The following is a 26,584-nucleotide window of genomic DNA, read 5'->3' on the forward strand; positions in this document are numbered from 1 at the left end:
AAAGGAGGGCACTAAGGTACAGGGAAGGGAAAAGGAACACTGGGGTGGGACACTAAAAAATAAGGGAGAGGAACATTAAGGGGAATGGGGCGGGGGGGCGGGGGAGTAGCTGCCGCACATATTTACACACAAACACCCTGCATCCACTACACAAACACACACACACACACACACACTGCATTTACTAATCAAATACTCTCACTACACACACACATAAATATTCTTGAAAACATAAAAAATCTGAATGTACCGTATATTTTGTGCATTTACCGCTTAATAAAAAAATAAAAAACATGTTTTTTTTTCTCAAAATGGTAAATGTACAGAATATCGGTAAGCTATCGGCCTGAAAGTTCAGATTATTGGTATCGGCTCTAATAAATTAACATCAGTCGATCCCTAGACAAGAGGAACACAATAGCGTTAGAAATATACTTTTGTATTCCTGACAGTATAAAGTTCTTCTTTTAATGTGGGTACATAATCTTTGAATAAATACCCCCACCCCCTCTCTTGGTACAACCATAATTGTTCTAATTCTGATTATGTACAGAAATGCAAATTGTTATTTTAAGGACCTTTGCTGTGAAGACATATTTAACCCCTTCACTATGGAGCACTTTTTAATTGCAAAATATATTAGCCTAACGCGTATTTGAAGCAAGGGATGCATAGCTAGCATATAAACATAGCAAAAATTTGTGGGGTTTTTTTTTTATGTAAATTTATTCTATTCTTATTTTTCACTTATTCATTCAGCCTTCATTATAAATATTTTGGAAATAAAAAGCTTTCGATGGTGTGCAGTGTCCTTTAGGTTCAACTGATCCACACATGATATGAAATGTTGGTATAAAATAAAAAATTAAATATTTCTCACAAAGATTTGGTGTGAAATATATAAATGTAAAAAATGGTCCAATACCTTTCTTATAGGTATTTGTAAGGACCCTGACTGCCTTAGTAACAGTTAAAGGACCACTCTAGGCACCCAGACCACTTCAGCTTAATGAAGTGGTCTGGGTGCCAGGTCCAGCTAGGGTTAACTAATTGTTTTATAAACATAGCAGTTTCAGAGAAACTGCTATGTTTATCAATTAGATAAGCCTTCCCCCTAATCCTCTAGTGCAGGGGTAGGCAACCTTCGGCTCTACAGATGTTTTGGACTACATCTCCCATAATGCTTTTACAGCCATATTGCTGGCAAAGCATCAAGGGAGATGTAGTCCACAACATCTGTAGAGCCGAAGGTTGCCTACCCCTGCTCTAGTGGCTGTCTCACTGACAGCCGCTAGAGGCGCTTGCGTGATTCTCACTGTGAAAATCACAGTGAGAGCACGCAAGCGTCCATAGGAAAGCATTATGAATGCTTTCCTATGTGACCGGCTGAATGCGCGCGCAGCTCTTGCCGCGCGTGCGCATTCAGCCGACGGGGAGGAACGGAGGCGGAGAGGAGGAGGAGAGCTCCCCGCCCAGCGCTGGAAAAAGGTAAGTTTTTACCCCTTTCCCCTTTCCAGAGCCGGGCGGGAGTGGGTCCCTGAGGGTGGGGGCACCCTCAGGGCACTCTAGTGCCAGGAAAACGAGTATACTTTCCTGGCACTAGAGTGGTCCTTTAAGCTAACTAAAAATGGCAAGAGAATGTAAAAAAATAAATAAATATGCATTTAAGAACAATGCCCTTATACAGTAAGTACAGGTAAATCATATATTTGTAAATGAAATGTATTTAAAACTTCTTTAGCAATCTTTTATCACTCTCTGGACTTCTGTAATGAAGAAGTAATGCCAACAGTTCAATGGTAGTCTGTTTATTCCTCCTGTGTCCTTGACTGTGAAATTATATGCCCAATTGAAACCTCCTTTATGGTTCGTGTAGAATATTATATATTCTATGTTACTATTTGTATTCATATTGAGCATGGATGTCTAATGGGTTAAAAAGAAAAAAAGATAGTAATTTGCTATGCTGTACCATGAGAAGTCTGGAATGTGGGTGTATAATAAGGAGATTGAGGGTCTTTATGTGGTGTCGTTATATGGTCAGAGTTTTAGCAAAAAGTTCTGATGTCATTATATCTGTCTATAAAAGAACCGTAGACCATGTTCTAAAGTTCTGGTGTACTGTTTTTCTGGAAAAAGATGCTTACTCTCTCTGTAACATTGCTAAGCTGTACCATCTGTTCTTTCTTTTATATATGTACTGCTGTTTGCATTGTGAGTGGAATATATATATATTTTTTTTTAATATTGTAAAGAACATCAGATATTGTATTAATATTTTTGGGTGATATTATTTTATTATTTATATAGCACCATCAGATTCTGTAGCACTGTACAATGGCAAACAAATAATACGAGAAGATATATACTTTAAAACGCGTATACCAATCACCCATATACATATTTATTACAGTTTGAAATGCAGTGGCTGAGCTTGCATTTTCTGAGTACTTGCAGCCATTAACCACTTAAAGGGACACAGCGTCAGATTTTCCCCACAGGAAAGCATTGAATAATTTCCCATGGGGAGGTCTAATGCGCGCATGGCCATTGCCACGCATGAGCATTAGGTCTCCCCTGTGACGTCGGTGGTGGAGGAACACGGGTGGAGACTGGATTCAGGTAAGTGCCTTAATGGGTTTTAACCCCTTCAGCCCTGCAGGAGGGAGGGGGCTATTAACCCTGTAGTGCCAGGAAAACAACCTTATTTTCCTGGCATTGTAGGTTCCCTTTAAGGTTGGAGGGAATTGTCCAAGTTCTGAATCAATACAAAATCTAGAATTTGTGCTTTGTATTTGTTCAACTGTGATATAAGGGATTCTCTTAAGGTGCCCCCATACCAAATAAAAAAAAAAAAAAAAATATATATATATATATATATTTTTTTTTATAAAGTACTTTCCTTTAGTATTCTATTTGTTTACCTAAGACATCATAAAAAAAAAAATGGGAGGGGGTAAAAAAAAATTTTTTTTTTTTTGTTCCTTCACATTTTTGTTTTTTATGGTAATTTTAACGCAACCAGTGCAACTAAATAAAGAGCTCAAAATAGATTCACATATCAGTCCTGATTATGAAATGCCTCGTATGTTTAGGATCTATATTTTTTTATGATTAACGCCAACACTGTGCTTATACTAACCCTAATCATATACCTGTCATAACCTTACCCCTAACATTAAACCTACATTACTCCTAATCCTAAATCTGTATAAACCCATACCTTGCCCGAACACTAAGTGTACACAAACTCTACCATTAACTGTAACGCGAAGGATACCCTCTGCTGATATCAGTAAACCAGTATTGCATTTTGCCATTGTCTACTGGCTGTTTTCAGTATCGCAGGAATATCCTTGTATTGATGAAAATCAGGCATGCCAATTACAGTTGGCCTGGCCATGCTGAGAGACCCTGTCAAGATCTGTTCAGACTGTGGGTCTACCTTGAGTACATGCCAGTCCAGAATCAAACATGGCCCCAGCTGGGTGCCTATAGTGGTCCTTTAAGTTTCATTGTTTATAAATAACTTAAACTAAAGAGTAAAACAAATGTGGTTCTTCCTCAGGTTGTTTGATGAAAATAATAAGTTCATTAAACATTAATTGTCCACTATACCGCTACAAACATGTATTCATAATGCGATGGTGTTCTGCTAACTTCTGCGCTTCCCACCCCATGTGCATAAGACAAAAATAAAAAAATATGGAAAAAAAAAATATTTTACAAAAACCCACTCTCAGTATGTGATTGGTTTATTTGGGTATTTATTGTTGCAGCTATTGTTAGTTTCAGGGTAACATGAGCTGTGTTACATCTTCATTTCCCAATGGAAACATCTAAGCTTTTTATCATCTTAGCGACTTTGATCAATGGGATGTACTATGTATAAGCCTAGTTGGTTCTAGATAATGTTGTCTCATTTCGGAATCAGGTTCACATGCCTATATATTTAGCAGTTTAATCTGCAGGTTTACAGAGAGTCGTTTCATGGAATTATTCTTAAGCAGTCGGAGTTACTACTGTCAACAACAATAGAAGATGAGAAGCTTGGCCAGAACGCCTAAATCATAACCAACGTGAACACTGTTTACTGAATTGGTGTTAACAACTGTGAATGGTTATAGAGCTTATTGAAGAAAAGACCCCTTAAGGCTTCTATTAAGCAGCCGTCTTGTATATTCTGAAAATAATCTGGAAACACCTCCTGTTATAACAATAATAACACACAATCCTAGAGCTATTTCAAACTATCTTGGTGTAAGCTATTCAACAACATACAGCTGGCTATAAATCTGTATTGGCTCCTTTAAAGTCTCAAGAATATTTACCATCTGGTCCCAATACACAGCGTAAATGGCCAATGCAGTTTTGATCCTTTTTGCTTGGAAATTATTCACTCCATTTCATTTACTGTAAATATCAATGGGTTACCCTTTTCTTGATTTATAAAAAGTCCAGTTTATGATTTTGGGCTGTTTCTAGTTCCTTGTTAAATTAATCCAGATTCCAAATGATTTATATGCGATTAGATAATACCTTTTTGTTTAGTTTGCTTATTTTTATTGCTACCTTTGAAATGTTACAATTGTCGTTTAATAGTGAACGTGATTAAAGCAACAACAACAAAAAAACAACGATCATAATTGACTGTTCAATTAAAAAGCTGCTCTTATATAAGCTTAGTGGGCAATTAAATATTAAAATAGATGTGGTGTAATATGAAGAATAAGAAAATATTTATGTTGAATATCATCTGCAAAGGCACAAAAAAAACATTTCATACAAATCTGTCCAATAGAAATAATTCCCAGACACAAGAACACCTATATGGATCATTTTATTTACTTATGTGAAAATGATTCTTAATAATGTGACCTTCCAGGCACCTGGACAAATGTCATATATTGTAATATTCATAATGTTGGACCTTCTAATCTGAATTAATTATAGAATTTAGCTTCTCCTTTGCCTATTAACGGAGTATGTGCTTGATGTCTTTTTTTCCTGTGAATGCATTGATTGACTGAAATGATTAAGCCGTATCCTTGTTGCACAGAGGTGAGCTGCATCAAGGCAGAATCTGTATATTCCATAATAAATTAAATATATATATATATATATATATATATGTATATCCTTGGTTTGCCTGGTACCAGCCCATAAGACTTGTATTATCCAAATGAAGTAAAAGACATTGCTGCACTCATGGTCTTTCCATTTATTATATTTTTTTTTTTATTCCAAATACATGTAATCCCAAAAAATCTATCGTTTTTTGGGGGATCACATGTATTTGGAATAAAGAAATATCATTAGTGGCAAGACCGTGAGTGCAGCCATATATTTACTTTATTTATACACTTTATTATATACCCCCCTCCCCATACACACACTTTTTTATTACAATCTGGTGCTGGCTCTGCCCATGATCTGCCTCCTTGGCTGACATTATCAGAAGTGATGATCTGAGCCATTCACAATGCATAGATGATGGTTTTGTCTTATAAGCAGCTCTAACTTCAATAGTAAAACTATCGTGTGAAACAGGTTTGGTCAGATATGTCGTCAGAGCATCATTAAAGCAATACTATTACTCAAAGGCTGTACAGTGTATTGAGTTAATGGTTTATATCTGTCAGGTTATGTAATCCACCAGTAGCTACAATTACATGAATCTGCCAAATAAGAAGCTGGGAACAGGACGGGCAACATCCCTGCAGTTAAATCTTTAGGTTCTATTCTGTGCTGAGTACTGGCATCCTTTACCTTGCAACGTATACCTGCATAGCTAGATTTGGCTACGTAACAATATAGACTAAACATCATAAGTCATGAACCTTGTATAACAGCACACGTTGAGAGAGCAAATATGTTAACTTTCTGTTTAAGATGAACAGGCTTAAATTGAGTACGGTTACAATATACACATGTAGGCCTTAACGTGGAAAGCTGAAAGCAGGGTAGCGTAGAGCCTGGCAGAAGTGCTCTGTAGAATCAAAAATGAATACGAACTAGAACTTGCCTATAATATATAATATGCCTTAACATCGCTATTCACCCTAGGTGCCTGTCCTGTTAAAACATCACTATGTCCAGCCTGTCAGTCAAAATAGTCGTCCTACGCATTCTAGGCATGGTTATGGGCTAAACTTTTAATTAAAGGCCGAGCAGGGAGGCCAGCGGTACCGGAGCATTAAAACATTGTATGAGGTAACAATTAAACACCGAACTTATTATTGGCCTGTCAACATTAACCTCCTAGGAGGCCCCTTTGGAGTGGTAAGGAAAGGCATTAGTAATCGAGGGCCGAATATTGGTACATCAGCTATCAGGGCTGCTGGGAGCATCATATGTAAGGAAAAGAAAATAATAACGTGAACTGAAAAAAAAAATAGTAAGCAACGTTCTACGTCCTGCTGCTCATATCAACGGTCCAGAACCAGCTAGACATATTAGGTGGGTCTCCGGATGCCAAGCAGAAAAAATGAAAATATAGAAAATAATAAGAATAGAACGATAAAGTTAAAACAGTTCCAGTGTAACAGTCTCGGGTTTCGCACCTTGGTGCAGCTGGGGCAGGAACACAGGGTTGCCACGTAATACGTAAGTTCTACGTCCTGCTGCTCATTACAACGGTCCAGGCATATAAACCCGCTAGACTTCTTAGGTGGGTCTCTGGATGCCAAGCAGAAAAAATGAAAATACAAAAAATAATAAGAATAAAACGGTAAAGTAAAAACAGTTCCAGTGTAACTGTCTCGGGTGTCGCACCTTAGTGCAGCTGGGGCAGGAACACAGGGTTGCCATGTAGCTATATGGTGTTTGTTGCCGTCGGAAGTACTCGGTTTATGCTATCTTGCCGCCGGTTTCTTGCCATGAAATGTCGGTCCTGTTGCGGGGTACTCCTGCAGTTGACCAGATGACACCGGGTCGCGGGTTAATTGCTGTGTCCCTGCTGAAACCAGTTGGGTGTGCCGAGCTAGATGATGGTTTTAACACTATAGCATCAGGAATACATGTTTGGGATCCTGACCCTATAGTGTCCCTTTAAATATCTATGTAAAATGCACAGGCAACTGTGGTCAATGTTTGAAGTTACTGTAGTGTAATTAAGCATAATCAACCTGTCAACTTCAATCTAATCTTGATGTGCTTGTAATATATTCACTTTCTGTTGTGATTTGCTCTTGATTTAGAAAGTGTTCAAGCCATAATAAGATTTTGCTATTCTCTCATCATATGTTTGAGCTATTGCCCTTAAAATCCTTTATTTGTAACAAGTTGAAGCAATGAAAAATGATCATGAGTGAATATTCTAACTAGTCGAGCAAAAGCTTTAATTTAACAAAGACATAGTTGGCCATCATAAACTAAAGGTGGTTCTGATAAAATGCCAGAGAAGGCTTAAGGCCATATGATATATATTATAGAATAGGTTCCGCTCAAGTATTAAAGGTCAACAGACACACCGGATTTTAGGGGAAAACAGAGTTTAATATTGATATTGTTAACTTAATCTTATATTTATGATAGGATAATTATCTGTGTAATGCAAGACAGTAAAATTGGAGATGTTTGTTTTCATTTTTTTTTAAGTTTATTATGTTTGTTATAGTTATAATATAGTAAGAAAATGCTAAAGTGAGCGTGATGGGGTCTTGGAAGTTAAGGAGATTTTTGTATAGCATTTTAAAGAAATATTAGATAGCAGAAATGATTGTGGGTATGTTAGGTTGTAACATTTAAATTGGTTTATGAGAGAATTTTGTTTTGTATAATAGTTTCTGATATATCTATTTTTGCTCTGAAAGAGAACAAGTCTCTAGAGGATACTAGGACTAAACAAAATCAGCACCTAAAACATGGATGTCTTACCCATCCATATGCTTCTTAATCTCTAACCCTGAATAATTTGTTACAGAATTTTTGTAAAGCCACACCTAAGCTAAAACCCTTTAAGAAATACAAATAATATAAACTACATATGAGGAAAATAGGTTTTGCCAGGTGGAATGATAATATCACACATAAAATATATTTATAACTGTTTTTAAAAATGTTTACAGAAAAGAATTGGAGTAACCCTTTAAGACTGAAGGGTTTTTTTTGGGGGGGGGGGGGGGGGGGGTTTAAGTCGAAATGCTCTTTTGAGAACTTGGCATTAATTTCCCACATTTTTGTTGGTACCGTTAATCCAACTCTGCGTCAAGTCTTCCATGAAGCCTTCCCCCTCACTCCATGTTATCCTCTTTGTGTCTGTGGTCCATTTAAATGCTTCTCATATAGAAGCATTGTTGGCTACTAAGCACTACACCGTGCATGTGACAAGATGAGATGAGTGTACTGAGGGCTGAACACAAGGTAGAGAGTGGAATGGAGGGATGGGATTTTTCTCCTTGCAGGCACAGCACTGCCTGCAAGTAAATGAGGTGATTATATCCATTGCCAGCATGAATTGCATGATGACAACGGATGTTCTTTTCACATACCCAACATTGGGCAGTTCGGAAAAAAGTTTGTAAGTGTACACTAAAGTATACCTCTGCTTAACTTTGGAATAGATGTCTAAAGAATAGAAAATAATTACCAGCATAGTTCCTGTTGTGGTTTCACTCAGAACTCCAGTTTACCTTCTCCGACATTATCCCACAGTAATCCAATACAAATCCATACTGTGGCGAAACCAACCTCGCCACTGGGCCCTGGAGAAGCCTGTTTGCTAGCCTCCTACCTACTGACTATGGCCCCTGGGTTATTTGGGGCATATTGTACTGTATATTGCTGCTACTGGCCCTTTTAACAGCATCTATGGACATATTGGGACTTTTGGGACTACTGTCCCTTTAAGACTGAGAAGCATATTCGAGTGTACTGCCTGTAATATTATATATGTATTTATATATGTGTTAAGTTTATCCTGGGTGATTTGTATGCAGCATTCATCTGATTGTTCGGTAGAATCACTCCATTCAGTATATTGAGTGAAACTACCGAACAACCAGACCACCCAGGAATGAGTGTGCCTCCAATTACCGTTTGCAACAATGTTGCAAACAGGTAATTGGCAATCAGTGCAGTGTGGTCTTTGTCCTCTGGGTGGCCGCCATTCGGGAAACAAACACGTGGCGGCGGCCATCTTAAACTACCAAACAGCGGTGTTTTGCCGTCGAGTGTCTGGAACTAAAATCGGACACTTGACTAGGCAAACACCGCTGAGACCTCCATACTTCCAGAAATTCGTATGGAAACTACCGAATGACCCGCCGTTCGGTAGAAAGAGCCCCATAAACAAGGGAATTCATTCAAACCCTCTCCAGGCTCTATAACACAGGCAATTCGCCTGTTTTCATTCCCTTGTTTGTGACCGACCGCAGGGCCAAAATGCATGGAACTGTTTTCGGATACTTTACCCATGCGGTCGGTCAAATCTTTGTAACCCCATATCTCACGAACCATTCATCCGAATTACTTGAATTTTGGATATGTTGTCCCCCTGAATAAGGACTATCCAGCGATGCTGGATTTAAAGGTGTACCCCCGGGTTTTGGGGTACATCCAGAACTTGGCTGAAAAAGTGTACCGGATAATTGAGTTTAATGTTATCTGAGGGGAGGGGATGTGTGGGCTGAACCATGTATGTGATTGGTTATTTTATGCCTCCCCCTGGGTGTGGCCTGTATGTGGATTAGTGTAATAAAAGCCAGGCTGGATGAGCCAGTCCAGAGTTCCTGTTTTAACCTCAAAGTGATGTGTCGTCTCATTATTGTGGGAAGGATTTATTGTATGCTGTTCCAGTTGACTGCTAGGGGTACAAGCCTATTCGTATGGTTCCTATTCAATGGTCTACAGCATTCATACGCTTGGGGGAATTTAAAGGTTTCTTGGATTCGGTGATTATGGTGTCTGCCAGAGTGCTTGGAGTCCTCAGGAAGCACTAGGAGCATCCATTAACGGAGGTACCAAGTCGGGGTGCCAGGTGATCCGTTACACATACATTGACAGGTTTTCAAAAAAACTAAAAAAGACACTATAGGCCCCAAAACAACTTTAGCTTAAAGGATCACTATAGGGTCAGGAACACAAACATGTATTCCTAACCTATAGTGTTAAAATCACCATCTAGCCCCCCTGGGCCCCTCATGCCTCCATAAATATAGCAAAATCATACTGTATTCAAGCCTGAAGCTGTAGATCTGCATGCTGTTTGCCTCAGAAAAGCAAGCTGTCTGCTGACATCATCAGAAGTGGTGGCCTGATCCAATCACAATGCTTCCCCATAGGATTGGCTGACAAGGAGGCAGATCAGGGGCAGAGCTAGCATGATTCAAACACAGCCCTGGCCAATCAGCATCTCCTCATAGAGATGATTTGAATCAATGAATCTCTATGAGGAAGGTTCAGTGTCTGCATGCAGAGGGAGGAGATACTGAATGTTTGGATGCATTTTAAGCAGCAGCCATGACCCAGGAAGGATCTCTAACAGCCATCTAAGGAATATTTGCATGCAACAAAATTAAGTTGTTATGGTGCCTGGAGTAACTTTTACTTCAGTGGGTTAAACCGTTCTCTGTGGTTTAACCCAGCGGTTCCCGAACTGTGTGCCGCAGCGCCCTGGAGTGCCGCAACGTGCACACATGGGGTGCCATGGAATGTTTCCCTGGTGCTATGATCTGTAAAGAGACATCAAATGTTTAAAGTTCCTTTATTGGAAATTCGGTTTAATTTAGAATTTCCTATCATTCTGATACATCATGTAGGAGCCTTCTGTGTGCGATTAAAGTTCAATTTATAGAGCAATTTAACATCTGATTTAAAATAAAGCTAATTTTTTCATGTTGGCTTTATGAGTCACAAAAGCGGTTTAACACCTAATTGGCAGAGAATTGAGCAATGAGACTGCAGGTCCATGTTTTATACAAATTAAAACTGTTTCATTAAGATAAAGTTTTGATGCCAATAGTGTCAATTTAAGCTTGAAGAAATGTCATCACTATTTCCTTTCCTTCTTTAAGATTATGCAAATCAACCTGGGGTCACTGTTCCATATACCACAAAAGATATCCACCTGGATTTTCCTATCGGAATCTATATATGAGGCTGGATGAAGGAAGCCTAACGTTTAACGCTAATCCTCATGAGGTAAGATTAGTGGTTAAAATTATATATTTTTTTGCAATTAAAATAAAAACAAGTGTGTGTATGTATGCAAGGCTGCACACACCTAAACATGTATACATTATAATAGTATTTCTGTGGCCCCAGCAACACTCTTACAATGTGTGCATGCACCGGTGAGTGAGGTTTCAAATGTATATCTATTAGGGAGTCCAGGCTAACTTCCTTGGTTTTGCACCTTTCATTTACCTCCATTACAGGGTCCTAGTCAACCTTGACCCAGGAGGATGTATTTCTCAAGTAATTGTGTTAATATTATAAGAGCAGGAATTAGGGTGCTAAAATAGGACCTGCTAAAAATAAGACACCTTGCCATTGTGACTGGCTTATACAATGTAGGATCATATACTAACTTTGTGAGTGTGTATGTATGTATGTATGTATGTATGTATGTATGTGTGTGTGTATATATATATATTATTTATATATATATATATATATATATATATATATAACAAATACAGCTTGGCACTCTCCTAGTCACTGAATAAATAAAGTTAATAATTGCCTATGTGCTACCCGCGTTAAGCAAATATCCAAATAATATTAGGGGTGCACTCAAAGGTCTTGTGAAAAAAATTGTGGTTTAGTGGAACAAAAAAGCTTTGGTTACATCTGTTATGCAATCGACGTATCGACCCCTATGGGTCTTTTTCAAGATCTTGAAAAAGACCCATAGGGGTCGAAACGTTGATTGCATTACAGATGTGACCAAATTATTATTTTTTTTTTGTTCCATTAATATATATTTGTAATGCTATACCTGAAGTACCTGGGGAATTATATATATGCTACGTGCGTACTTGCTGTACCTGAATAGCACATTCTCATTCTTAGCTCAATTATGGACATTTCCACAAAGTTTTTCACTGGCATAACTATAGTCTTGATGGAACTACTCACAGAAGAAAGGGGTTTACAAAAGTGTTTTAAATGTAGTAACATTGTTTTGTTAATAGGACAGATTTAACACTCCAAACGCCACGCGTGCCTTGGCACACACCTCCAGAGAAAGTAGTCAATCCATTTTGAGATCGGTTTCATAACTTACCTAGTAGTTGTTAGGGAAATGCAGATTTAGGCAAGACCAGCGCAGCGATGAAGATAAAGGGACACTGTACACTTTAACCATTTCATCTCATTGAATTGGTTATGGTGTCTAGAGTCTCCTTCCACTGTCCCCCCATTCAGTGTTTAACCACTTCCAAGCAGTTTAACACTGAATGATGGTCCCTGGCTTCCCATAGTCCAGCCACCACTGCATTTGTGGCGAAGGCAGAAATTGCCAAGGAATTTCAGACACTATAACTACTTCAATTAAATGAATCAGTTATGGTGCCTACAGTATCCCTTAAAGTAAAACTCAGGTTTTTACTTAAAAATATTTCTCCAAAGATATCAAATTAATATTAAATAATTGATATGTAATGCATATATTGGGGAAAAGAGCAGCTTAATGTGAATCTTTGTTATACAATACTTTGTAGGTAGTAATTTTAGAGTGGGTTGGTATTTATCTTATGAGGGAATTCCTCTGTTATCTATAGATTTTTTTTTTTTTTTTTTTAAATAGTGTAACATTTTAAATATTTTGTAATAAAGATTTATATTTAGTAATTTTCTACTCACAGTCTTCTTTTCTGTTGTCTCTATTTATTATCTTTATGTTGGGGCAACACACCCATTTGTGGTTGTTGGCTATATATTTAGAATAGTGAGATTAAATTCTTATGTTGTTGCTAAAAGAGGGCACATTTGTAAGATTGGTGAAATGATCAGGGAAACTCATGGAAAATGCAGGGACATTCCAAATATTTTTTGGTGACTGCATTGCTTTTAGAACTTTGATACAACTGCTCTGTTAGCAGCACTTGTGTACATTTCTCCCAGGTTTCTGTTAGGATTCATGGACTGCCTTTGTCATATATCTCTACGTCAAGGCTCCTACTTGATTGACTAAATTGAAATTGTGGTCTGTGAAATCTCCTCTGTGTCTTTTGTACAAAGTGTAGATATTCGGAATGTTAAGCCTGCTTTAAAGCAGGTAACATTAAACAAAGAAAATACTAAACAGCTCCAAAACATATCAAAGCTCAAAATTCATTTATAGAAAGAATTCGGACCTGAAACTTGTGTTTCCTGCTAAATTATCTACATATAGTCTAATTAAAAAACAGCATTATTAAAAAAAAAAAAAAAAAAATACATATTACCCAGTGGACTTGTTTATTTTATTATTGTATTTTTTATTATTATTTTTTTAATATTATTATTTTTTGTTATTAAAGGACCACTATAGGCACCCAGACCACTTCAGCTCAATGAAGTGGTCTGGGTGCCAGGTCCATCTAGGGTTTACCCTGCAGCTGTAAACATAGCAGTTTCAAAGAAACTGCTATGTTTACATTTGGGTTAATCCAGCATCTAGTGACTGTCTCATTGACAGCCGCTAGAGGCGCTTCCGCGCTTCTCACTGTGAAAATCACAGTGAGAAGACGCCAGCGTCCGTAGGAAAGCATTGAGAATGCCGTTCTATGGACTGACTGAATGCGCGCACGGCTCTTGCCGCGCATGCGCATTCGGCGGAAGAGGGAGGAGAGTCCCCAGCGCCGAGGGAGCCCGCTGCTGGAGAAAGGTAAGCCTTTAACCCCTTCCTCTCCTTAGAGCCCGGCAGGAGGGGGGCCATGAGGGTGGAGGGGACCTAATAACACTATAGTGCCAGGAAAACTGGTTTTAACTGAGACAAATCATTTATTTTTTATCCTACACCAGAAATGAGCATATATAAGAACTGTTTAATTCATTTCTATGTCACTCACAGTCAGCACAATTTGAATATATACAATTGTTTTTGTTCAAGGGAATTGAATACTTTCTATCCAGGGGAATACTTGATGATACACCAAAAGAAATAGCAAAGTTTATATTTTATACCAGAACACTAAACTGGAAAAATCTGAGGGTATATCTTGATGAAAGGTAAGCTCAATTGTTGGAAAAATATTGTATATGCATTTTTTTATTTTTATTTTTTACATTTTTTAAAAATGAAAATGAAATCCAGACAGGCTGAATGGCAACTGATTATATCTTTATATTTCACTGTGTTGCTTGCATAACAAAGTATTCAAAACAACGTGTGATATAGTAGCTGATTAATAACTTGTTTCATTTATGTCATTTCTATTTTAAATTAACATAACCCCAATATATTAAAATACACCATTTTATTACTCTAAATATATAGTTAATAAATGAAACTGAAGAAAAAATTATATATTGATCAAGCTAATACTTTGTTTTCTATAGGATTTACACTCACTGTTTAATCCCTTTTCCTAAAATAGAAATAAATGACTCTTCAATAAAATGCAGTCACCTGTTCTATCTGTTTCTGTTCCTTGCTGATGGTCTATACAGCATCACATTGTTTCTGATTTAGAACATATGTCCAGATTTTGGGACATCACTCTGTGAAACATGAGATTGACACAATGAACACTTCAGGGTTATTCCTCATGCTATGATTTTTTTTAAATGTTTTTTTAATTTAAATATTTACATTTTGAATTTTAAAATCATATAATTATCATTTTAAAATGTAATGCGATTTTAAAATGACTTAAATAAAAACTTTCTGCATCTTGAATTGGTTAGAGAGGAGTTAAGATGTCTTAATGAAATGTAGGATCTTTCACTATTTGTCAAATACATTTTTCAAGACCATAAATATTTGCTAATATTTGATTCTTATACTATTACATGTGCCATAGAAGTCTCAAAATCTTCCTGGCACTTGAAGTGTAATTTTCACCTGTAATAGACAGCAACCAATTAAATTAAAAAAAACAAAAAAAAAAACCTTTTACAAAACATGTAATTCCTTCTCCTGCTAACATACATTCAAAAGCTGAAAGGCTTTTAACTGTAATGTAAAAATGTTTGACCTTTGAATATTATTAAAGGAACACCATAAGGTCCGGAATACAAGTTTGTGTTATTGTTTTTTAAAAAAAAAAAAACACTATTTAGGTCCCCCACCTTAAAGAAGTTAAAATCTTAACTTTATTCTAGCGCTGCACTAGCCCTGCCCACAATCCACCTCCTTGGCTGATTTTATCAGAATTATGTCAGCCATGTCAATGCTTTCCAGTGGATTGGCTGAGATCGTCCTTTCTGGTGATCTCAGCCAAGGAGGCGGGCGTGGATGCAAATGGCACCCTTGCCATTAAGCATCTCCTCATAGAGATGCATTGAATCAGTGCATCTCAATGGGGAAAGTATAGGGTCTTCATGCAGAGAGTTGTGCAGCACTGACCCAGGAAGCACCTCTAGGCGCCATCTGATTGTCACTGGGCGTGTCCCCAGGCAGCAATGTAACCCACTGCCTTTTTTCTGAAAAGGCAGTGTTTACATGAAAATGCCTGCAGGGACAGGCTATAGACACCAGAACAACTGCACTAAGCTGTAATGGTTCTGTTTGCTATAGTGTCTATTTACCCTAAAAAAGACTCTGCTGCATACATCTAATTTTATTGCAACCTTGTGTTGGCCAGTTTTCTGACCCATTTGGGTTTTTTGCTTTTTTTTATTAGAATGAGTAGAGCACATTTGTTTGTGATTATCATGCAATGTGTAACACATTGTAAGCAATAGACTTCTGCATTTGGTTTCTCCTGAATAGCAATTTGTCCTAATATTGGGCCGTTGCAGTGTCTTTACTCAATTTCTGAACAACTAAATATGGATGATATGCAAAAATCACAAAACATACTAAAGAGATAAAAGAAAAAAATATTTCATTTTATTCACGATTTGGAGATCTGTCCATGGCTTCCAAAAAAAAAAAGAAGAAAGATAGATAGATGATATGAATAAAGATTATTGATGGTTAGGGGATAGACATTAAATATTGATTTTATTCAGAGATCAAGTTGAAAGTGACCTATGAAGGGGGAAAAAAAAGGAGGAGCAGTAAAAATAAAAAAAAATCTATATTTGTATATTTAATATATAAATATACTTTAATATGTAAAATAAAACCTTAAACATTGCTACCATCATTTAAAGGAATCCTATAGTGCCAGGAAAACAAAGTCATTTTCCTTGCACCACCTCTTGGTCTAATGGGGCTAAAACGCCTTCAGCCACTTACCTGAATCCAGCACCAGTGTCCCTTGGTGCTAGGTCAGGCTCTGCCTACGCTCCTCCCCGGCTACTGCAGCCAGCTGGGGAGACCTAATGCGCATGTGTGACAATGGCTGTGCACGCATTAGACCTCCCCATAGGAAAGCATTATTTAATGCTTTCCTATGGGGAAAATCTGACGCTGGAGGTCCGTGAGGATGTCCAGCGTCAGATAATGGACCAAAAGTCTGGTTGGATTCCGGAAGCCCTCTTGTAGCTGTCTGCTAGACAGCCACAGAGGGCAAACTTAGAGCTGCAATGTAAACATTGCAAAATGGTCACAGCACCCAGACTACTTCAATTAGTGGTCTGGGTGCCTACAGTGTCCCTTTAACTCCTTATCCTGCTTATCGTGTATTCTGCATCAGGTATTAATAAGCTTTAGGTTCAAGCATATACCTTTAGCATATTAAGAATAATTCACGACATGTTGGTAAATATTGTGAAAGAGCAAGAGTATTAATATAAAAAAGGTCATTGGAAATATTTGGAATGTCTAGAAAGCTGCTGAGTTCTCTAAGAATTAAAACATACAGGTCATATTTAAGCTCTATTTCTTTGGTGACTGAACTATTTTCATGTCTGCACTTCCTCATACACAATGAAATAAGTGTGACTATAGTGTTTGGATATAAATCTATAATGTAGTTATGCATGGAAATTTCTGCTGCTGCTGTATGTAATAACTTTTTTTTTTTTTTACTGAAAGGCGAGATGTCTTGGATGATCTTGTGACTCTGCACAATTTCAGCAATCAGTTTCTACCAAATGCACTGAGAGACTTTTTCCGGCACATACACGCTCCAGAAGAACGTGGGGAATACCTTGAAACACTCATCACAAAATTCTCACATCGATTTTGTGCTTGTAACCCAGGGCTTGCAAGAGACCTTGGCTTAAGCCCAGGTAAGAAAAAAGAATAGAAATGTTTATGTAATGCCAATCAGAGCCAAACAGTGAATCACTAGATTGACAGTTCGAACATCTGATGATCATGCATCCTCCAAGGGGTTTTTTAGTTCCTTGATGGAATGTTAATGTAGTACTCAATGCTTTGTGGGGAAATTTTTTAGCCCTTTACTGAAAGTATTCGCCAGTCTCAAAACAATATTTTTTTTATTTAAAAAAAAAAATAAAAATAATAAACAACAAAATATTTTTTTGTAAAAACAAATGGAGGTAACATACATTAAAAATGAGGATGTTGACATTTACATAATTATTAATTTCGCTGCATAACACAACATTTTATAACCTTCCTGAGAATATTTACTCCAAAAATTACACTATACAGTGAAGTACATACTTGTTAATCCTCTCAGGTGCCTATTAAAGTTGATGACCTTCTTCTATTCTGTTTTCTTAATAAGAATTTCCTTCATTCATTCACTCTTGGTTCATATATATTTAACAATCTACTGAAATCCTATATTCGATTCCCTATTAACCCCGTTTAGAGAGGGAGTAAACATCTAGAGCATACCATACATTTCCTCATTCTTTTCCCTCTCTTCACAAAATAAAACATTATCATAAATACAATGATATATAGGGTATAGTAGGCTGTCCAAGCGGTGCCTTGCCTGTCGCAGCAAGCATCAGTCCCACGGGGGACTAATCTTAAACCATTTCAAACCATGAAGTCCAGATTTTATAATATGAGTCTAAATTACCATTTAGAGCATTAAAATAATATTCAATTTTCCCTTGAAACGAGGTGTAAATGATGATCTGAGACCACTCTGGAAGGCTTAATTTCTGCCATTCCCTGGCTTTACAATTTTATTTTATATATATATATATATATATGTGTGTATTTGTATGCAAAAGTAGTAGGCCATGGGTATAGGAGAAAAGAAAGTGTCTCCGAACCCCAATTAAAAAACCAAGGACTACACAGTGGGGGGTAGAGATAGTGACAGCAGGGCATTGTTATATATTTATATTAGAGAAAGGACACAACAGCCAATGGAAGAAAGTAAATAAATAAATAGATACAATCCTACATTGGGGTTGGTAAGGGTTGCAGGGTATAAGGGCATAACCCGTGGGATATAATATAGAAAAGAAGAAGGCTGACAGAAAGGGATTACAAAGCAGGTCCTCCCAATCGTCAGTCTCAATACCCCTGAATAGAATAGTCCATAGTAGTGGCTAGGAATTGCCGGTATGGAACATACATGCAAAATATGAAAAATAATAAATTTGTATTAGTCCCTTCAAGGGAAGAAAAGCACGATAAGGTATAAAGTAAAGTAAAATAAATCAAATAGTGTATGTACAGTGTTAAAAGTGTATATACAGTGAGCAAAAAGTGACAGAGTAGGGATCCTCTATCAAAAGGTGACCTCACAGCAAACCTTGTTATCAAGAGATATATATATAGATTGCAACAATATTTCAGACGCTATAAGTAGCTATTAATCTGTATCTAGGGAAAGACAGTAGTGTCACCCTAGTAACGTTACAAAATAGCGGAGTCGCTAGAGAGGAATGACAACATAAAACTCCCCTCACAAGGTGTACTAAGACAATAGGGAGTAATTCGCTCGAATACCGGGACCATTTGGTCCGAGATTCAATTAGGGATCTCTCTATCTACCACTAGCACTATGGAAGCTCTTTACCTCTTAACGATAGGAATCGATGTCTAGTCAGCACTAGCCAGTACCGGGACCTTTGGGGTCCGAGCTTTGTTTAAACAGACGTTAGCAGTAGTTATAAGAGAATGTATGCCTCTCTAATATAGGATTCTGGGCTCAGCCAGCACTTGCCTCACTCTGCTATTATAGCACCCAGACTGCCTACCTTAGCTCCTATCATATATGTTTTAAGCAGGGAGCTCTCTTTAGCTTAGCTCGTCAATAGACCAGTCCTGTTGAGTACTTGTTTGGTCCTCTGATGGGGTGCTATTCAAATATAGGATTCTGGGCTCAGCCAGCACCTGCCTCACTCTGCTAACATAGCACCCAGACTGCCTACCTTAGCTCCTATCATATATATTGCAAGCAGGGAGCTCTCTCTAGCTTAGCTCGTTAATAGACCAGTCCTGTTGAGTATTTGTTTGGTTCTCTGATGGGGTGTTACTCATCGTTCTATCCTTTAGACTTTTACTCTATATTAGGACTTTTGTCTATGTTTTTTGCGTTCTGAGCTATACGCTTTAGTGACGGAACATTAGGAGCCACCAATTCTTTTGCAGGCTCTCGTCACTGCAGTCCCACTGCATGGGATGCTAAGCTCTACCCTCTATTTACAGCCAGTGGGTTATCTATATTAGGGGTCCACTGTCTGCTATTGTACAAAGGAGGTACTTATGCTAATTAGCTCTATTATCTGGGGCCAGCCTTTAGGGTGCCGGTCCAAATCATATATTTTTTCCAATTACTACACCCTATTGTCTTAGTACACCTTGTGAGGGGAGTTTTATGTTGTCATTCCTCTCTAGCGACTCCGCTATTTTGTAACGTTACTAGGGTGACACTACTGTCTTTCCCTAGATACAGATTAATAGCTACTTATAGCGTCTGAAATATTGTTGCAATCTATATATATATCTCTTGATAACAAGGTTTGCTGTGAGGTCACCTTTTGATAGAGGATCCCTACTCTGTCACTTTTTGCTCACTGTATATACACTTTTAACACTGTACATACACTATTTGATTTATTTTACTTTACTTTATACCTTATCGTGCTTTTCTTCCCTTGAAGGGACTAATAAAAATTTATTATTTTTCATATTTTGCATGTATGTTCCATACCGGCAATTCCTAGCAACTACTATGGACTATTCTATTCAGGGGTATTGAGACTGACGATTGGGAGGACCTGCTTTGTAATCCCTTTCTGTCAGCCTTCTTCTTTTCTATATATTTATATTATGTAGCCAAAACTATCACAGAATTATTAAACAACAAGGTTAGTATAACACGAATATTAGTATTATTCACACACAACAAATATTTAAATAAAAAAGAGGGGCATTCATTTTTCAACCAATTGTTTCTTGGACACCGCACCTTATAATAAAAGGTGTATTCCTTCTAAAGGAAACTGTAATCAATAAATGATAATTAAGCAAAATAAAAATAATCAAATACATAACTTTTTGTTCTATAGGGAAAATATTTTTCAACCAAGGAACTAGGAAAAGGTTTCACAGATTCACCACAATATAGAAAGGTTCTAATCGAGAAAATAAGTCCTCTCAAGTTTTGCTCAAGTAAATACAGCAGTTGTGGTGTCTCAATAAATCTGTAAGTAATCCAACCAAAATTAAGAAAAATGAAGAACTTAAACCATTTCTTTTTTTTAAACACCATATTATATAATCCAAAGGAAAATATTGATATCATAACGGAACCGTAACCACTTCAAAAATCATTTTTAGTGGGCATGATTCTCTCTTCTTTGATTTCCTGGGCGTTTTGGGAGTTTGAGGATTTTGAGGGTATCCTGGTGTCAAGGTGGTAATAAAATCCTCTCCTTCCTTTTGGTGAATTAATTAGAATTTTCTGCCCATCATGTTGGAACAGTACCTTCACTGGAAAGTCCCATCTGTATTTAATACCTTTACTTTGTATGTGTCCAGTAAAGTCCTGGAACTCACTTCTCTTAGCTATAGTAGCAGCTGAGAAATCCTGAAAAATTCGAACATGCTTGAATTCCTCAGGAATTTTTTTTCCTCTTCTCAAGGCACCCAGAAAATAATTTGTATGTGATAGAAATGAATTCTAGTAGTGATGTCTCTTGGAGCCTCATTCGGTGCCGAATTTGTGTTAGACAGTCTATGGCACTTATCTATTAATAGTTCTGAATCAGAGACGTTTGGTAAAACTGAGCGAATCACTCCTTTTCATATAATCTGAAAGCTCATTTGCGGCTATTGATTCGGCAATATTTCGTACTCAAATTTTCTTCTGTCGGCTCCGATCTTCAAGATCAGCCATTTTTGTTGTAATGAAAGTAAGCAGATTCTATATCAAACGGACTTTGGATTTAAGCTCCGAATGCAAACTTACGTGTTTGAGTGCTGTCTCGATGCAGTCTATTCTGTTCTCCAGCTCAGTAACCTCTTTTTTCACAGCTGCAATCTGGGCATTCAAATCCCTGCTAATTCTTTCATGCAGCTTGTCCAACATAATCTGCATTTGTGAAACAGAGGGAAAACAGTCACCAGAAGCTGCAGGGACAATAGTTGGTGTCCTTTGCTGAGGTGAATCCTGATCCGCCATCTTGGATCCAGGGGAAGATGCTGTTTTTTTCACTCATTTTAGCACTGCAACTCAGTTTTTCTGATTTCTTTTGCTTGATCATAAGTAAATCCTTTATTTTTTATGGCAAATAAAAAAAGAATTCTGGCAATTTGATCAGTTTACAGCCCTGTAACTGTTACAGCTCTCTCAGACTGCAACCATCATAGGTGACAGTTGTAATTCAATATTTTTTTAATAATTAATTTTGATTAATTTTGATTTTGATGCTGACAAATTATTTTATGGATACATTACACATACCATAGCCAGGATTATATTTACCATTCAACTTAATGTATATGAGTTTCTGGAAATTGATGATATTTTCCTTGTAACTTTTGTATTTCTTTTATGCTTTGCTTACTCTTGTGCAGATGTTGTTGTAGGCCTTTCAGTTAAAACTAGATATGGCAAAACAAATAATACAGTCTATAAAATTATTTACGGTATATGTTATGGTATTAAAAATACTGTCATACAATGTGAGGGGCCTTAACACTCCGCATAAGAGAAGATTAATGGCCAAAGAAGCTAGAACTCAAAAAGCAGATATACCATATATACTCGAGTATAAGCTGAGCCGAATATAAGCCGAGGCCCCTAATTTTACCCCAAAAAACTGGAAAAACTTATTGACTCGAGTATAAGACTAGGGTGGGAAATGCAGCAGCTACTGGTAAATTTCTAAATAAAATTAGATCCTAAAAAAATATATTAATTGAATATTTATTTACAGTGTGTGTATATGAATGCAGTGTGTGTGTGTGTGTGTGTGTGTGTGTGTGTGTGTGTGTGTGTGTTGCAGAGCCTTGGTAGGGGGTGGGCATTTTTATTATTATTTTTTATTTTATTATTTTGTATTTTTTTTTTTTCGTCCCCCTCCCTGCTTGATACATGGCAGGGAGGGGGGCTCTCACTCCCTGGTGGTCCAGTGGCATTAGCAGTTCAGTGGAGGGGGGCTGGCAGGAAGCACTTACCTCTGCTGCAGCTCCTGTCAGCTCCCTTCTCCTCCGCGCCGGTCTGGTCAGCACCTCTGTCAGCTCACAGTGTAAGTCTCGCGACCGCGCTATGACCCCGGAACCGGACCGGACCGGCGCAGAGGAGAAGGGAGCTAACAGGAGCTGCAGGAGAGGTAAGTAAACGCACACAGCCCCTTGTCTGTATTATGGCAATGTAAATTGCCATAATACAGACATTGACTCGAGTATAAGTCGAGTTGGGGTTTTTCAGCACAAAAAATGTGCTGAAAAACTCGACTTATACTCGAGTATATACGGTACTTTGCATTGAAGAGACCCACTTTAAAAATAATTATCACAATATTATGATAAAGAATTTTCCATTGCAATACCACTCTACATACAAGACCAAATCGAGAGATGTATCCATCTTTTTTAATAAAAATACAGCCCATTCCACTGATAAGGTCATAGTTGATGAAAGTAAGAGGTTTTTCATCTGGGTTGGGAGAGTAAATAATGTGACTTATACCATAGTAAATGTTTACTTTCCAAATTCTAATCAGTTAAAATATTTGAGGCGTCGTTGAAATAAGATAATGAAATTGGTTATAGGAAAATTGATAATATGTGTCGATACCAATTTTGTACTAGATTATAAAATAGATATAATTCGTTCCAGCTCAGTTGATGGCAGTGGTACTGAAAGGCTGGCTGCAGCGTGTACTACATTTTTGCATGATAACGGTCTTTATGATGCTTGAAGAGTGTTGCATGAAGGGGAAAAGAACTATACTTATCACTGCGTTTCATGCAACAGGTACTCCCGTATTGACCGATTTTTAGTTGACGAGAGTACGTTATCTATTACCAAGGCAGAAATATTAGAAATAACATGGTCTGATCATGCTCTTGTTGTTTTATATGTGTCTGAGTCTCTCCAGTCTATCCCAAATCGTACCTGGAAATTAAGTGATCATCTTGTTTTGGGCCTGAAAAATAAAACATTAGTTGAGAATGTGTTAAAGTAGTATTTTAAGGAAAATGACAACCATGAAGTTTCTTGTGGAGTGGTGTGGAACGCGCAAAAGGCCGTATTAAGAGGTCCCTTTTTACAAAGAGCGTCTTATCTGAAGAAGTCTAAATTTAAAAATGTAAGGGAGATGGAAACAGAGTTATATAATTTAAATTTGGCTAACAAAAAGTTGGCTAACATCTCATTCCCTATTAGCAATGATAAAAGAACTAAAAAAGAAAATCGAAGTGATCCAAATAGAAAAAACAGCTTTCATGATCAGACGACTTAAACAGCTATATTATTCAAAAGGCAATAAGGCCTCCTCCCTGCTGGCGTCTAAACTTAGAGAGAAAATAGCGCAATCACGAATTGCATATTTGCTGTGAGAGGATGGTAAAAAGATTGCTCATCCAATTGAAATTAGTAAGCAATTTGCAAACTATTTTAAATCATTATACAATTTGGCCTCTGATCCAAAAACCATAAAACCCAATACAGAAAAAATAAAATCCTTTTTAGACAAAATGACTCACCCCAAGTTGCCCCAGATAAATTAATTTTTTTACATTCGGCCATATCCCAACAAGATGTATTAGCAGCTATAAACAAAATTCCAGGTGGTAAATCACCAGGACCAGATGGCTGTACCATGATATATTACAAACATTTTTCCAAAATACTTTTGCCATATCGAACTAATTTATTTAATACATTCTGGACAGGAGGAAAGATGCCAGGGGAGTCCTTGTGCGTGCAAATCATCACTCTGCCGAAGCCGGGGTGAGAGTCAGGACTGCTGTGCCAACTTTCGGCCGATTTCTTTAATAAATAAGGATATTAAAATCTACACTAAAAAATTTTGCCTGAGAGATTGGCACAAATTGTCCCTATGGCAGTTGATAAAGACCAAGTGAGTTTAATTGCAGGGAGACAAGCTCCAGATGGTACAAGGAGATATATAAAGAGATATTATCTCATCTTTGGCAGAACCCAAAACTTCAGTTGACTCCCTAAATTCTATACTACAGGATTTTGGAGAAGTCTCATTTTACAGGCTCAATACAGGAACAAGGTAGGCTCTATCTATACACATTCCTTGGTGTGATCTGGATGATTTGAAAACTAAATTTGACTTTGACTAGAGAGATTTATTCATGGATTGCCTTAGAATAAAACTATGCAAAAATTTAAACAGTATGTACACATTTAATCTTAAAAGAGCTTGGCCAATATTCCAAAAGGAAATGGAAAACTGTAATAATTTGGAACTTTCCTGGTTAGGTAAAATTACATCTATTAAAATGAACATCTTACTTAAAATACTATACTACTTGAGAACTACTCCCTTGTCAATTCCAAAGACATTCTTTAAAACAGTTCAATCTGCTCTAATTAAGTTTGTAAGGGGAAATAAGATGAGCATAATAAAGTTTTCAGTATTGCAAAATCTCAAGTCTCGTGGAGGTTTAGGGATACCTGATTTTTTTAAAAAATATTACCAGGCAACTGCCCCCTGCAGCACTTAAGTTTGGCCTACAAGGTCAGATTCCACGCTGGCTTGAGATGGAAAATTATAGGATGTCACCATATTCTATTAAAGAAGTAAAGTGGCTTCCGATGTCTGGTCGACCCAGGATAGCTGAGATGTTTCCCACTACTAAGATTACCATCAAAGCTTGGGATACTGTGTTTAAGCTAGTCGGCCCTTCCTCTGGGTGGTCGTGAGTAATGCCGCTGTCTGTATTAAAACTAGATTTTCCTGATTTAAATTTGGATAATTGGCACACTAAATCAATTCAAAATTTAAATGACTTTTTCTTAGGTAATTCTTTAATGTCTTTTACGAAACTTCAGGATAAATTTTACCTAGAAGATAATATGCAATTAGAACACAAATTAATTAACAAAATGAAAGATAAATTTTTTTATTCAAAATCTAGACCACAATTATGCAGAAAATGCATTATCTGATGTGGAAAATACATACCTACATAACCCTAATAAATGCAGTAAGATATCTCAATGTTACTTTTATCTAATGCCCATACCTAGATTAAAAGATGATTATAAGCATGGGTAAAAGATATGGGAACTTGTTACGACCTGGAGGAATGGCTTAAATTTGTACCAGTTCTTAAATGACTTACACAGTGCTCCAATCATTGGGAAAACTATTTAAAAATAATTTATAGATGGTATTTATCCCCCTATAGGTTGAATCAAATGAGCTCCAGATATCCAGATAAATGTTGGAGAAAATGTTTTTTGGTATTGTCCTAAACTCACACAATTTTGGCAGGAAATACATAAATTAATCCAAAAAATAAATTCTAATATTCCTGTGCTCACTTCAGGATTGGCTTTTTCAAATGCTTCTCTAATACTATTGAAAAAATTGATAAAATTATAATTGGACATATCCTTTTTGCTGCTACTATGGTCATCCCCAGATACTGGAGGTCACCAACATCCCTACTATTAAATAATTTTTTAATTATATACTAGAAAAAAGGGGTATGAATTGGCTGTCAGACAACCTTCTTTGCAGTTAGATAACCTTAGACACTACTGGGAAGAATAGGAAACAAAGATTAAAAGAGAATATAGGTTCTGATTGCTCGTATGAAGAAATGTATTTGAAAAATCTGAACTAGGTATTGTTGTGTCATGCTTTCTATACTATAATTTGTTATAGTCAATAGAATTGAAGGTGAAACAAGTTATGGTGGATGGATGCACTCTCCTTCCCCTTTTTTCCTTTTTTTTTTTTCTTATTCTACTTCTTTCTTTAACCCCCAACCCCCTCCCACATTTTTATTTGTTTTTGTTTTAATAATTAACATTGTAATTTGATTGCATAGTTCAATCATACCAATATGTTATCACAATTAAAATTGACTATAAAGTGCCACTTTAATACTTTCGTCATTGATTTACATCTGGACTGGATACATTGATATTTACTCTTTTTATGTATAACATTT

General features: G+C 37.0%; 1 protein-coding gene across 2 annotated transcripts in view; it reads left to right on the forward strand.

The window, feature by feature from the left end:
* The window catches only part of FBXO8 (F-box protein 8), a 67,993-nt gene that overhangs the window by 34,046 nt on the left and 7,363 nt on the right, over nucleotides 1–26,584 (forward strand). For both annotated transcript variants that reach the window (XM_063458164.1, XM_063458165.1), the window contains exons 5-7: nucleotides 11,016–11,142; nucleotides 14,039–14,157; nucleotides 17,075–17,271. In XM_063458164.1, the coding sequence (XP_063314234.1) occupies nucleotides 11,016–11,142; nucleotides 14,039–14,157; nucleotides 17,075–17,271 (443 nt within the window). The remainder of the gene's footprint in view (nucleotides 1–11,015; nucleotides 11,143–14,038; nucleotides 14,158–17,074; nucleotides 17,272–26,584) is intronic.

This window comes from Pelobates fuscus, chromosome 6, assembly GCF_036172605.1.
Source record: "Pelobates fuscus isolate aPelFus1 chromosome 6, aPelFus1.pri, whole genome shotgun sequence".
Classification (NCBI taxonomy): Eukaryota; Metazoa; Chordata; class Amphibia; order Anura; family Pelobatidae; genus Pelobates; species Pelobates fuscus.